General features: G+C 47.7%; 4 protein-coding genes across 4 annotated transcripts; 2 read left to right on the plus strand and 2 right to left on the minus strand.

The window, feature by feature from the left end:
• Nucleotides 1-565: 565 nt before the first annotated feature.
• On the plus strand, nt 566-3,700 carry N7539_009349 (glycosyltransferase; the record flags this gene model as incomplete). Its single annotated transcript, XM_056938944.1, has 6 exons — nt 566-683; nt 828-1,353; nt 1,756-2,523; nt 2,731-3,184; nt 3,248-3,386; nt 3,447-3,700. The coding sequence occupies 6 exons, from the start codon at nt 566-568 to the stop codon at nt 3,698-3,700; spliced, it is 2,259 nt and encodes a 752-aa protein (XP_056786321.1).
• Nucleotides 3,701-5,206: 1,506 nt separating this feature from the next.
• N7539_009350 (uncharacterized protein) lies at nt 5,207-8,935 on the minus strand (the record flags this gene model as incomplete). The annotated part of the gene is made up of 5 exons (XM_056938945.1): nt 5,207-7,734; nt 7,784-8,009; nt 8,068-8,196; nt 8,272-8,761; nt 8,808-8,935. The coding sequence occupies 5 exons, from the start codon at nt 8,933-8,935 to the stop codon at nt 5,207-5,209; spliced, it is 3,501 nt and encodes a 1,166-aa protein (XP_056786322.1).
• Nucleotides 8,936-9,747: 812 nt separating this feature from the next.
• N7539_009351 (uncharacterized protein) lies at nt 9,748-10,449 on the plus strand (the record flags this gene model as incomplete). The annotated part of the gene is made up of 1 exon (XM_056938946.1): nt 9,748-10,449. The coding sequence occupies one exon, from the start codon at nt 9,748-9,750 to the stop codon at nt 10,447-10,449; it is 702 nt and encodes a 233-aa protein (XP_056786323.1).
• A 2,671-nt stretch (nt 10,450-13,120) lies between these two features.
• N7539_009352 (uncharacterized protein) lies at nt 13,121-13,657 on the minus strand (the record flags this gene model as incomplete). Its single annotated transcript, XM_056938947.1, has 2 exons — nt 13,121-13,402; nt 13,451-13,657. 2 exons carry the CDS (start codon nt 13,655-13,657, stop codon nt 13,121-13,123), a joined length of 489 nt encoding a protein of 162 aa, XP_056786324.1.
• Nucleotides 13,658-14,409: the final 752 nt, after the last annotated feature.

Below are 14,409 nucleotides of genomic sequence, written 5' to 3' on the forward strand. Positions count from 1 at the left end.
TTCAGTTTGGGAAAACACTAAAGACTCCGAGATCCGCTGTTGTGTTGTGTTGGGGGGAAAGTGCTTCTTAAAAGCTCGATTTCCGTCACAAGCCTCGAGTGGCCGACAAGTCAGTCGCCCCGACTTTCAGTCCCCATGAATCTTGACGTGGGCTGATTCAATGAGTCTTGACATCATCCATACTCTTGCTTCTCCAGAGCTCTGGTCGCGTCACAAGCGTCGAGTGGCAAAGTTTAACAATCCAAGGGCCAATGAGCGCCTGCAACCAGTACTCGGGAGGGCTTGATACAGCGTGAGCGGTCTAGACCCTGCATCACACGTTTCCATCTGCGTGGGCTGATTAGTTTATCTGTTGGACTTCAACATCCATCCTATTCTTTGAGCTCCGTCAAGACAGTGTGGAGGTGTGGCATACTGAATAAAGATAACCCATCAGTAGGCCGCCCGTCGAGCGCGTTCTCAATCTTCGCTAGCAAGCGGGGTTTTTCACGACACGCCGATCATGCCATCTTATACGCTCTGCTAGCCCTTTGATTCTCTTCAACTCGTTCGGCCATACACGCCAATGAGTACCTTCAACAGCCGTGTTGGTGACGAGGTGGAGCTTGCGCAACCCCCATGTCGTGATGTGTCACGAAAAAGCTTCAAGCAAAGGAGACTGGATGGGACAACAAGCTTACAAAGTATGTGAAAGTGTCGGGATGAAAAAGAACATAGGGCAAGACCCTTACTGATATTGGAAACTGGAGGGGATGGGCGAGTGGATATACATGTCAGCGAGCAAGATCAGGGGATAGCCAGATTATTCACTCAGCTCCAATGCACAGTTCCTCCCAGCCCAACTCCTCACCAACCCGCAGCGGATGATCTCCCATTGCGTCTCAACATCGTCATCCAAGTTGTTGGATCTCGCGGCGACATCCAGCCATTTATCGCGCTGGGGAAACAGTTGAAAGCGGTTGGACATCGTGTTCGATTTGCCACTCATCTGACTTTCAGAAATCTCGTTCTCTCCGAGGAGCTCGAATTTTTCAACATTGGTGGAAATCCAACCGAGTTGATGGCGTTCATGGTGAAGAATTCTGGATTGATCCCGAAACTTGAAACCATTCGCCGTGGCACCGTTCAGAAGCGGCGACGCGAAATGAAGCAAATCATTGACGGATGTTGGCACTCATGTTTTGAGACGGGGGATGGGACGCATCTTCATCATATCATGGATGATGTCTTGGGCGATGCGACGGATTATCGACGGCGACCTTTCGTGGCGGATGCAATCATCGCCAATCCTCCTAGCCTGGCTCATATCCATTGCGCCGAAAGGCTAGGAATTCCGCTCCATCTAATGTTCACGTGAGTCCCTACTGACAACAATCTTTCAAACCATGTGACTGTCACAGCGCGCATATATAACAACGGGCCCACCACGTGCTTACTCTTCGTTAGGATGCCTTGGTCACCGACGCAGTTATTACCACATCCCTTGGCCATCACTCATCCACAGGAGTGTCGGCGGTCGATCGCGAACTACGTGTCCTATGCTATCGTGGACTTGATTATTTGGGAAGGTCTTGGCGATTTGGTGAACAGATTCAGAAAGACCTGCCTGACACTGGACCCTTTGGATACAATCACTGGCTCGAGCGTTACCCATAGGTTGAAGATACCTTATACCTATTTCTGGTAGGAGCTTCCAGGCAGCCAGCTATCGATATCATTTATATCATGATATTTGCTTACGTATACTGGCTTCAGGTCACAGGGGCTCTTACCGAAGCCACTAGATTGGCCTGACCATATCGAAGTGTGTGGGTTTATTTCCACTCCACAGGAGCCAGATTACCAGCCCCCGCAGGAGATTACCGACTTTCTCAACGCCGGAGGTAAACCAATATATGTCGGATTCGGATCGATCGTGGTGGATAATCCAACCCGACTGTTCAGGATTGTTCTCGACGCTGTCGCAAGCATCGGCCAGCGCGTTATAATCTCTAGGGGCTGGGCTGATCTAGGCGATGAGGATCGGGATCTCCCAGAGAATGTCCTCGTCATTGGAAGCATACCCCATGACTGGCTCTTCCAGCATGTCTCTTGCGTGATACATCACGGGGGTGCGGGAACCACTGCTGCCGGACTTGCCCATGGCTGTCCAACCGTCATAGTTCCTTTTTTTGGTGACCAGCATTTCTGGGGGAATGTGGTTGCTAAAGCCGGGGCGGGCCCCGCACCAATTCCTTACCGGGACTTGAGTTCGAAGAAGTTAATGGAACGTATTCAGGTCGCTCTTCAGCCAGAAATTCGGCAAGCAGCACAGGAGATTCAGGTCAAGATGTCTAAAGAATCGGGACTTCGTGACAGCGTGCGAAGCTTTCATAGGCACCTTAATCTTCAGCTGATGCAGTGTGACACGAGTCCCAAACGTCCAGCAGTCTGGCGTGTCAGGCATACAAATGCCAAGCTGAGTGCCTTTGCAGCTTCCGTTCTTCTGGAAAACAGGAAGATATCTCCACAGGATCTTCTTCTGTAAGTGATTCTCTCGCCCCGGATCGATGGATCCTGCTAATGTCGGGGCATTATAAGGTATCATTCTACAGGATACGACACATACCGTAATCCCGCTGACCCAGTCAGTGCATTATCCCAGATACTTTTAGGTACTCTTACCAGCCTCGCCGCTTGTATTTCCGACATCCCGGCGGCGACCTTATCGTGTCTTCTTTCTGTACACAGTGTTTTGGGTGAACCCTACGAACACTTTGACCCATACGTACAATGTCAACGACACCATACGGCCGAGGGGAAGAAAGGCATCATGGATAGGCTACACGGTATCAAACTCAAAAAGCCCTTCCATCTTGGCAACGAGAACCGTGTGAAACACATTCTGGCTAAGTTAAGTCCGCGGCACAGCGATGGACAAACCACAAATCTCCGGCTTACAGAGCAGAAATCGTCGTACGACAATAACAAGTTGCTGAAAATGCATCAGATCGCCTCTAAGACTGCATTTATTCTTAGCATCACGTCTAAAAAAGCTCTGTATATCTTCATTAAATTACCAGCCGATATCTCACTGACTCTGAGTAAGAGTTTCCACAACGCTCCATTGTTATACAATGATCACCTGGTAAAGCCGCGTCCACAAGTCACGGGCGTTTTGACTGGCTTGAAAGGCGCTGGAAAGGTTTTTTGAATCTCCCAGTCAAGCTCTATCCGACCCCAAGTGTTGTCTGACAGATCGTTTCAGGAACTCAAAGACGGCTTCTATGACGGCGTCACTGGGCTATATCTTCAACCTCTGTATAGCTTCGAGCACGGCGAGGCTAAGAATCTTTCTAGTGGTCTTGCTAAGGGCTTGGCTGGCCTGTTAATTAAACCTTTAGCAGGTTGGTAACATATGGGCTTTTCGTCTGCTTTCGCTCGGTCGTGACTGACAATGCAACTAGGACTTTTTGGGGTTGTTGGCTATCCTCTGCACGGTCTACGCAAGGAGGTTAATCAATCCTTGAGGAAATCAGTGGATGTATATCTGAAAGCGTCCCGGTTTGAACAAGGTCGCGAAGAGATGCACATATCTTCCGCAGAGGAGAGGATGGAAGTCCTTGAGAATTGGGCTTCGATCGAAGTGATGCACGAAGTAAATCCCAAGCGAGGGCAACGGCGCATGTCGAAGATGCTGGGACTTGGTAACCGGAAGTGATGTCGAGGATTTCAAACTTAACGTACGACGTTAGCGTCCGCCACCATCTGTTGCGATCATTGGCGATATTCGGTCTGATCAGAAGAGCAATGACAGCTCAGTTTGATTGAGAACTGCCAATCGAAGGAGCGTGAGCTTAGGCTTGACAGGTTAAGAATTCAGTGACTTCCTCGGTAGCACGGAACTACTTTCCACAATGGTGAATTTCGTGTCCTGGGCTTTGGGACAACCAACCAACCGTATGCCAAATCTAAAATGATAGTACACAGCCAGGTCTCCAAGAGCCGCACGCCATCTCCTTTGCCGCTTATCTGCTATAACCTTCACCGCTGATTCTGCGTTAGATTGAACGTTTCGAGCACTTGGGGGAACTAATAGTCGGAAATTTGTAGCCATCCTGGATATACCTGGGTCTAGGACCAATGCTCTCTCTCTCTCTCTCTCTGCGATCAAATACTCCGCCATTTACGGGCTCATGGGTGCATTGAGAGGTGACCGCGTACTATAGTGTGTTCTGTGGCTTGAGTACGGCTGAGCGGATGAGAAGCCCTATTTTCCACCCCTTGTAGTCATACTACTGGAAAGTACTTTGATTGCTTCTCGTATCCGGCACATGCCCAAATCAAATATACTGTATAGTCGGTAGTGGCACGTTGACATGAAAGCACGAATAAATCTAAGAAGATAGACCTAGGTCACAGTGAGAATATTGCATTGGTCACAAGTCAACAGTCAGAGCATATTCAGCGACTCAAAACAATGGTATATGGTGTACAAATTGTTGACCCGGTTCAGGATCATGAGTAGAGAGGATTTTTCCTGTCATGAACTTTCGAGTCAAGACAGCCTAGCCATTTTGTGCTTCTGACGATGAAAACAGTAAAGAAAAGCAAAAACATACAACAGCCAGGATTCGCATGTGGTCACCCACCATACTACTAACTGACCGGCGTGTGGCTTGAGTACGGCCAGTAGTGGCCTGGGGTGCCTTTCCATCCTCAAATATCTTCTGTCGCGCGACCAGGGGTGACTAGCCTGGGTGTGCGATAGACAGGGTGAGATTCTCCAACACAACAACCAGTATGGATCACCTGTCTCTCACTCTCGGGGCACAGACCCCTCGCTCTACGCATAGACATCGAACAACTGGATGACATTAATCGCGCTTCCGCTATGGGCCTCCAAACCCATGTAAAACTGCCTCGATCTAGCTTGTTCATCGCCAATTAATAGGCTAGGCTCTACGTTAAGGCCAGAAATATTTGGCAGGTATAGGTACTTACAACTAAGGTAACGGCCAGTGCTTTAGATAGCTGATTTCCTAGCACTTAGGTCATCCTGATTAATCAGGCCTCCCGTTTCCCTAGGCTGCCGTCACACAACTGAAGCTCCATTTGTTGAGGAACGTCAGGCAAAAGAGATAGATTCTTCTGAGAACTTAGGCACTCGATGGGCCGTAACTGACCCCATCAATTCAAGCATACCCAGAATGATGCCTTCAAGAACTTAGAAATCGTTAAATAAGTTTCGGAATAGCTTGCGGTAATGCTTCTCAGCGAATTGCCAATGTGTGCTCTGCGAGAGAAGAATTCGTGCTGATTCAAACCGATTGCCTGAGGCTGAAAAATTCATAATTACCCTGAGTAAGGGTGTATCGCCTCGACAATCTTTCTGGTTTATTCCCTCCGGAAAACGAGGTGCAAGAATTTGGAAAATCTCAGGGTTGCAGATCATCGATGCCAAATGCAAAACATTTTCACCGCGAGAGTTTTGGTACCGAAGATGCGTATCAATGCCATCCACCTTGACTAGGTACCCCACCACGTCAACGCGATTTCTCAGAACAGCCTCACCAAGAGATTGATGCACCGGCTCAAATATTGTCCATTGCGGCTCGACCCGGGATCGACGGAGTAATTCATTTCGGAGCTCCTCATTTTGTCGGGCGCTATCCATGAGACCCTGGATGACTGGCATGCAACCCGCGCTGGCTGCCACACATAGGAGTTCATTTCCCCATCGTTCCTGAACCATTCTCCCCAGTACGACATCGAGGAGCGCGAATAAATCATCCCAGTTGGTGACCTTGTCAGAATTCCAGCCCACAGCGACCTCCTGGGCTTGTTGGCGCGGATTCTGCCATACTTTGATGATACTTCGAAAAAAATGGAGATTCTGTAGCTGCTGACCGACTTGATCGTCTAAAAACAGTATCAGCAGTCTAGAAATATCTCCCCATCTGAGGATTTGATAAACTGCCTCCATAGCTGGTTTTGGAAAATAGGTATCCTTGGCGAAGCTCGAACTTTTCAGTAAATCACGAAGCATTGGCACCGAACCGTAGAGTGAAGTGATGCATAGAGGATCATAGAGCCTGTAGTCAAACTCAAATCTGGGAGCGACAGTGCAGCCTGGGCGACAGTTTTGTTGGATCCAGTTGCGAAGTCGAATTGATCCTACTTGACACAATCTTTCCACATCCGATAGGCTAGGGAGTGGTTCATCCTCAACTGCGCCAAAATGCTTCAACCAATAGCATGATGCGTAGACAAAGAATTCGCCAAAGCCTCTCTCACTCGGCTCGAAGCGGATCATATTCTCTTCCCACATCTCCCATGTGCAATGAGGGTCATATTTGACCGGCTTTTCGTTGTCACTAAATATGTCGCATTCTTGAGGTAGCTCTGCGATTGCCGCTTGCTCTTCGGAGAACAGGTCCTTGGATCCGATCTCATCCAACAGAAGGTATCTGATGCAGATGCTTAGGATGAATGCTGCTGGTCTTTCAGGGTATTGGATCACTGAAACGTGTCCAGTCTCTCCCGCCATGGTGTATTGCGGGCGTAGATGTTTTGAAATGGAGTTTCCTTGGACGAAATCTTTCACCGATTGGTGTACGAGTCGAACTTGATGTTTCTTTAGATCGTTGAAGTCGACGCGGGAGATGAAGGGGTAAATAAGACCCACGATTCTCCGATGGTCGACCTGCTTGCCGAGAGCATGCACGGTGGTAACATTGTCAGTCACACTCAAAGTCACCGCCCAGGCCAGTTCCATAATACTCAAAGGTCTATGAATAGCGGAAAGAATTTTCAACGCTGTGAAGGCAAGCTGATTGTTTTCCGAATCGTTCCCAGTGCATCGGGAGAGTAACGAAGCATAGAGTTTTGACAGATCTTGCGGTAGTGCTGCCTCTTTCACAAAGCGTCGTATCTGATCCTCATTATTGACATCGCGGAGTTCAAGAAGCTGTACTGCCATCTTCGTCCATATGGCACTCCCTTGCGCTAGTGGCGATAGCTCCTTTATCACCAGCGCCCTAAGCTCTGCTGCCAGGTGGGGCAGATACATATCGGCGATTTTCTCAGCAATTACCATATCTCTTTGAGCACCTGAGCTGACTGCGACGCTCGGGATTTTATCCAGCTGGCTAAGTATCCTTTCCTGCGGTCGAGAAGAGATGAGAATTCTGAGGCCCGAAATGTTTGCCGAGAGATGTTTCAACAATTTGAGAAGTCTTCTTGTGGAATTTTTGTCGCACTCATCAATACCATCGACCAAAAAGAAAATTGGGCGATCAATTGCTTCCAACATATTTTGCAAGTATTCTTCAAGGCTTTCAATACTCGCTGCTGGATCGTAACATCCAAGAGCCTGTTTCTCGTTATACCAATCGCAGAAATGCCTCTTGAGACCTGGCAGCTGCTGAAGAAGCGACAGTATCAAAGCAGATAGTACCGCTACCACATTCCCGGTCTCATCTTCCCGGCAATAATAATAGCATATCTTGGGATTCGGGAGTTGATCGCCTTTCCTCTGATAAAGTTGATCCACAATGTAGGCCATAAGAACGGTCTTGCCACGGCCCATCTCACCGAGAATCACCAGCAGTCGAGAACCCGAGCCATGGTACCAGGCTCTGAAATTGGAATCTCTTAAAATGAAGTCACAAGCCTGGTCAGCTCGCAGAAATTTAAGTTCATCATGGTAGCAAGTTTGGCCTTTCATCTTCTCGGCACCTAGCCAACTGCGAACTGGTAAAAATCAGCTCAGGTATGATTGAATGTCATCGGGGAAAAATACCTTGCTCATGGATCAACCTGTCTTCAATATCTTGAAGGATTTTAAGCGTTGTTGTTTGCACAAGGTTGTGGAGAATATCGGAGCATTTCATGATGTCTTGGACGATATTCGGGAGGCGATCACTCTCCAGGACCATTTTTATTACAAACCGCATTCCTTTTCTTGCGAGCATCTCGCATACCGCTTGGTAGAACTCTAGAATCTTTCGGTAGACCAAAACGAGTGCCTATTGAAGTTTGTTAAACGTATTGTCTAAGGGGCAAGGTTTTGTATTTGAAAATTACCCGGTGAATTTTCTTCTCCTCCGCCTTCCGACCAAGGGTGTCGCACTCATCGATGTATGAAATATGCGTTAGCATACTTTCAAGCTTGTCAGCGAAATCTGAATCAGAATTTGCGAAGCTGATTGCGATCTGTATAAATCTTGAGTTAGGGTATTCAGCTAAATCACTGATTTGGTATAAAGCATGTTTCGTTCACAAACTTACCGCAGTCAAGCCTCGAACCACTCCAACAACCGTTGCGGCAGTAGGTTCAAGGTTTGCCAGTGGACTTGCCAGGTCCAATACGTCTTTGAACCTCTGGAGGGGTACTTGTAAGGTTTGTAAGTATTTCAACCCCTTCCAGAACATCGATGTCTGTGTTGCCTCTTTTGCAACATCTTCGAGATCTTTGAGTAACTGCGCGGCATCTTTCCCCTTGAGAGTTGCAATATCAATATCCTCCCGAAGACCTTCCACTGCCTCACGAAATGCTGCACTCCAGAGGCCCGAAGAGATGTCGACGCTGCCTGATTCACCCCCAGGAATACGCTGAGGCGCTGTCAAATTCGCCTCTAGGCTGGTCGCTTGGAGAACCACCTGGTCTGGTTGGATTCGGACAGCATTTTGGACGCCCACGGATTCCTCATGCACCTCACAGTTTTCAATGGCCTTGAATGTATCGTCGCGCGTTTGATTTTGAGTTAGGGACAATAGGCTTTTTTCACATTAGCAGCAAGTAGTGAAAGAATGGAGTGACTGACTTAGTTGTGGCAAGCGCTTGTGCTTGGGTTTCCTTGTTCAATGGACCTCGGGATCTGTCTCGAAAGTGGTTCAATCGTCGACGTAATTTATCGCGAAGACCGTCATATTTAGGATTTGACTGCGCCATCGTAGATGAATTTTGTATGAGAGTAGAGGAACCTGCGTGTATACACCATAGAAAGCATGTTTGTAAATGAAAGTGAGACGAGGTTGTCAACAAGCCTAGCCCACTGTGCTGTGTTTCAAGACATTGGTAAGCGATTGGGTATAATTCTATTGTTCCGCTGCCGAAACTAATGCATGTATGTGTTGTCGTCACACTGCTACCTGATCTGTACCTACATTGATTAGGAAGTACTGTATACCGATGTCCGTAATACAGACAAAAAATTACAACCAAGTGGGACCATTTCAACCAACGAGATGATAAAAGCCTGGGTTGCTGGAATGGCCTTCTAAAGTGACTCTTTATGGGGCTTCTTTCGTGAATTATACCCAAGTATCGCACATTATTTTGCGCTGACTCAGAACTGGTCAACAAATGTAATGGACTGAAACCGAATACCGTCACCAAAATTATGTATGCAAATGAGATTTGGATATTCATGTATTCGCGGTCAGAACTCAAGGGTGCTGGTTTTGCCGTTAGGTGGGGACCTACCCCTCACCGAGGAGAGTTTTTGATTGGGCATCATATACTGCCTCGAAGTCACGTGCCAATCGGCCCCCCTCCTGGCGTTCGACGTAGTTCGAAGCTCCTTCCCTTGATGTCTGGGTTCCTATGCCGATTCAAAATTGTACGGTGGTCAGTTAGCATAACTTGGTATCATATATGTGATCTGGACTGATGATTTATTTGGGCTAGGGTACTACTAAACTACACAACGTTTTTACTGGATATTGTCTCCAACTGTTCCATAAACGAATCACGTACCCACTATGTCAGGCCGGGAATCACAAAGAACAACTTCCCAACCACCTGAGCCGACTGTTGCTGGTCTATTTGTCTTGCCGGTTGAGGTTCGCTACCGGATCTTCAAACTGGTGCTCGCTGTGCCGGACTCCCTATATCTTTTCCAGGATCGAGGAAGCCCACTGGAGTCTTTCATGCCCTACAAACCCCATGCATGGCTGGCGTTGCTGTATACTTGTCGGCGATTATCCTACGAGGCCAGATCGGTCTTATACGGTGCGAATCGCTTTACCCTCGAAGAAGTTGAGATAGCGAATTACCGAAGCAACATTCTGAGATCGTTCATAAAAGGCATTGGATCTGTCAATGCAGGCTTTTTGTCAAATTTGCGCATCTCCTTTCCGGCTACGGAACGAGTCCACGGCCAAGAAGGAGAAATTCGTCTCAGGGAAGACGACTTACAGAATTTACAGCTTCTTCAGAATAAGTGCACTGGGCTGGGCACGCTTGAAGCCCTCATTTATGGCCAGAGCTGTCAATATCTGATCACAGAAGATCAAGACAATCCCCAATTTGCTTATGATCTGCTGGCGAAAATCGACTCTGAGTTCAGAAAGATTGCTTCTCTGGGCACCATCATTGTTAGATACTGCAGTGGGTCTCCTGACTCTTCCATCAGAGACTTCTTGGAAAGCATGGGATGGGTTGTCTTGGTCGGCGGACCGTAATCTGTCTTATTGAAAAAGAAGTGCGCGCTTGAGTGAAGGAATCAGCTGAAGAGCTAATCAAGTAGAAGGTTTGGAGGGGCATCTTGGGCTCACTTGGCATGATGACATCTAACTGACTGCGGTGCCAAACCCGCAAATGTCTGGTTTCAAAACTCCATTTCTTGCCCAAGAAAAAAGTCGAAAGCAAGGATAACCTTCCTCAACGCACCACCGCCGTTGTTCTGCCATTGTCTGCCCCCCTTTGGAGCTCGTTTCTCCCTGCACGGGACCATAAGAACCATCCCTTTGGATGCCCGGCAATGTGCTAGGAATATAAACCACGGCTGACTGCTATTTCTTTTTCCTTGGCTGTTGTTTCACTACATTCGAAGCTGGTTGTGCGGGAGCTCATCATTCCTAAATATCTAAATTCGATATTCAAATATACACAAACATCAACTAACGTAAATCGATGTTACGATACCAAGAAGATCTTAACCCTCCATTTATTTCAACATTGAACAAAAGATTGACCGAAATATTGCTAGTTCACTATGTAATCCCGAAGAACTACATAGCACTAGGAATTGACGAGCTAGCCAGGAGTTGGTATTAGAAAGAAGAGCAACGAACTTCCACAGACTTGGGATGGATTGAAAGGGAGTGCGACATCGCCAGGACCTGGGATAACCAGCAAAGAATATTTTATCGATTTTTTCTACCGTAATTTGTCCCGTAGATTGTCCTTTTCTCTCTCGCCCTGAGACTTTACCAACTTTGTCGACTGCTTCAGTTTTTCATAACTTTTTGATTGGCCGGATGGTGTAGTTGGTTATCATGTATCCTTTCGCTACGGTGGACCGAATCCGGGTTAGCCCGGCACGTGCTTGTCGGATGCCGTGCGTAGGAGTATAAATTCAGTCTTCTGCCTCGCCAGGATTTCAAAAAATACCGTTTTTCGGTACATTGCGCTCCTCACTTCTGTCGCAGTTCCTCGCAATATCCTTGGGCAATATGAGGCATCTTTGCCATTGCTCACGCGGCCCCGAGTCTCACAGCGTCGAGACTTCCCTCGAGCCACTCAGTCGGACATCCGTTACTCCTCTATCGCCTTTCTTTTCTTTTCTAACCAAGCTACTCCTGCGACCAGTTCTAATAAAAACCTTTACTTGAGGGTGCGCTTGATGAGTAGCTTATAAATGACGATGCCTTTTTTGACAACGAATTGGTGAAGCTTGTTTATACTAACTCTCGAAGTAAGACTACTAACACACATCTATAAGTGAGCCAAGAGGTTGTTTACCCGCTATAACTTAATGCCAGAGTGATGTTGCAGGAGGCTAAATTGACCAACTATGGCGCTTGGCCGAGAAATCATTGGTTTTCGTCATCGCAAGGAACCTGAAACCAACAATATGCTAATGCAATGTGAAGCCACGAACCTCTATATGCTATGACATAGCCAGCGAGTAATTAGCGCCGTTTTTGGAGATGAGATACGCCTTCCTGCCGATATTTCTCCCTCTGGATGTTTGCTGGATAGGACTAGCTTTATGAGGTGACTAGAGGGGGTATCTCCCTGCTGTTATCCGTATACTTCCTTTCCTCTGTGAGTACTTGTTCTGTCTAACGTAGCGCTACTTCGAATCAAACCCCAGTGCCCCACATGATTCCCAATTCGGTCCAATCAAATAGGCTATCTCGGCCACCACGCAACTTTCGGCTCAGCCTACGCATCAAGCCTCCAACCACCGCGTCAAGTACGTATTTTCGACCAGCTTGGACTTCGACCAGAAGTCAACCTTGTCGAGTAAGCGTGAGCTTTTTCGACCGGTATCGGCTTGGGGAATAGCGTTAACCTCTTGGGCTTCGTACGAATTTTGCGTTGAGTCTCGCATCTCTGCTAATCAGCATCAAATCTGAAAAATTCTACAAAATTATCAACCAGCGCCAACGCCACGGCTAGCGTCAACGCCTCTAGCACTTCATAGTTCACTTTAAAAACAATCCCACCTACAGGTAGGGGATTCACTCAGTAGTAACACTTAGTGAATGACCTACTTAGCGCCCACCTCTGGCACGTCCTGCAAGACCCTCAACAGGTTTCGCAGTGTATTTTTTTTCCCAATGCAAACTTGGGGCTCGACTTTCGCGAGCGAGTCGGTCAGGATTCGGTCATGGTGGCGTGAGTATGCAGCATTACGGCATTCGTCTTTGCTACGTCAGTGGTCTTACTAATTCGACAGCGGATGTTGGTGAGATTGACTGGTACAGGTAGATGATGACGGGGGAGACGTGGAGTTATCATGATATGGTTCTTCATGCTCGCTGAAGATGCAAGGACATGATTGCTATGATACAGGTGAAAGGCGCGACCAAGGCTAAATACAATCATAATGATAATTTCGTGAGGACGTAAACCGTAAAATTGGAGTGCCGTATGTTTTGACTTGAGTTCTGTCAGGCTGCTTCTTCGTGATCCATGTCAGTGGCTCAAGCATAGTCTCCAGCTTGCTGATGAAAGCGCAGTCTGCTCCAAGTCGTCACTGTTCAGCTGTCGCTCTCTGGGCGTGATTTCTTTCGACACCCCCAACCAATCGCATAGCCCTCATTCACTGCGAAGCACAGTCGGGGATGAACAACGATGCTACAAGTGGTGAGTGACAAGTCGAGAAAGAAGAAGAAGCGCGCCTTACATGCCACCGTCCTCAAGTTTGATTGATTTGTCTTGCAGGTTCCTCTTCTTCAACCACGAATATGGAACCTGGACTAGGCCGTTGGATGCCAGAGTTCCCTTGAGCTCGCCGACATGAGAGCGTTCAGAAAACTCGCACTGTGTCCTCCTACCCCACATATAGACTACGGCGCGATGGTTTGGATTTTCTGTGATCGTTGAGGCGTAAAATGAACAAGGATCTGGACCAAGAGTGAAACAGAACGACGGGGTAAATTGTTCAATAATGGCTCGGAGGCGCTGTAATTTATAAGTATGGCACACAATGAGATTGATCAGCGAACATACTGTATCGCGTATAGGAAATCGCTCCATGCGAATCTTTCCATGAACAGCTTCGCTACCTAGTTTTGCCACTAGACTGCCAATCTCCGCGTCGGGCGCGTAGAAAATGCCGTGCTTTTCAAAGAATCCTTGAGCCTCACCTACGGTAACCGCAGGTGAGATACAAGTCTCTTCGAAGGGAGAAGATAATAAAGAAGCCGGCGAAGTCATTTAGAAAAAGAACTACAACAGAACCAGCAGTGGGATGCGTGGCTGAAGCGATCTAGAGTGGCAAGTTCCCCGCAATGATCAAGACAATATTCCGCAAAATCAATTATCCGTCCCATTACGCAACACCTCGGCCTTGCCCCCTCCTTGGCCCGGGCCCGCATCATGGTCACAGGCACCTACGCACTGTGTTACTAATCGGGTTTTTAATGCCCAACCGACTCTTCAACTTGATGCCCAACCCAGAACATCTTGATTTACTAAATATATTACTGTTTTCGGGTCGATCTGGCCTCATCTGCAATTTCCTCAGACACTTCTTGTACAATAAAAATCATTACAGCCATCCGATAAAGGCCTACACGATGGCTGGAGACGACTGCGCATATTGCAAGGACGGCATCACCCCCGCCGGTCAGATATGCCCTTTCTGCGGCAAAAAGAAGCCGAGAATACCAAGTTTTCAACATTCCTCGTATGTCATTCAATAATGGCTCACAAAGAGGCGACTAACACATACGTAGGTGAATGGTTGATGCCAGGCCAAGCTGTCTGTCAAGGCCAAAACAACGGTCGAGTGAGACTTTGGGTCGTTCTCTTTCCTCGAGTATCATACTAGAGTCAGACCACCAAGTCTTGGGATTGACCATTCAGAGGCCGGCCAGTGGAATGGAGAGTCTTTACAATATATGTCGTTTTCTCACTCTGTTGCTGTTGTTCCATCACAAGAGCCCCCTGTTCATGGAATCGGGCCC

Source organism: Penicillium diatomitis (genome assembly GCF_028827545.1).
Source record: "Penicillium diatomitis strain IBT 30728 chromosome Unknown utg000015l_segment0_segment0, whole genome shotgun sequence".
In the NCBI taxonomy this organism is placed as follows: Eukaryota; Fungi; Ascomycota; class Eurotiomycetes; order Eurotiales; family Aspergillaceae; genus Penicillium; species Penicillium diatomitis.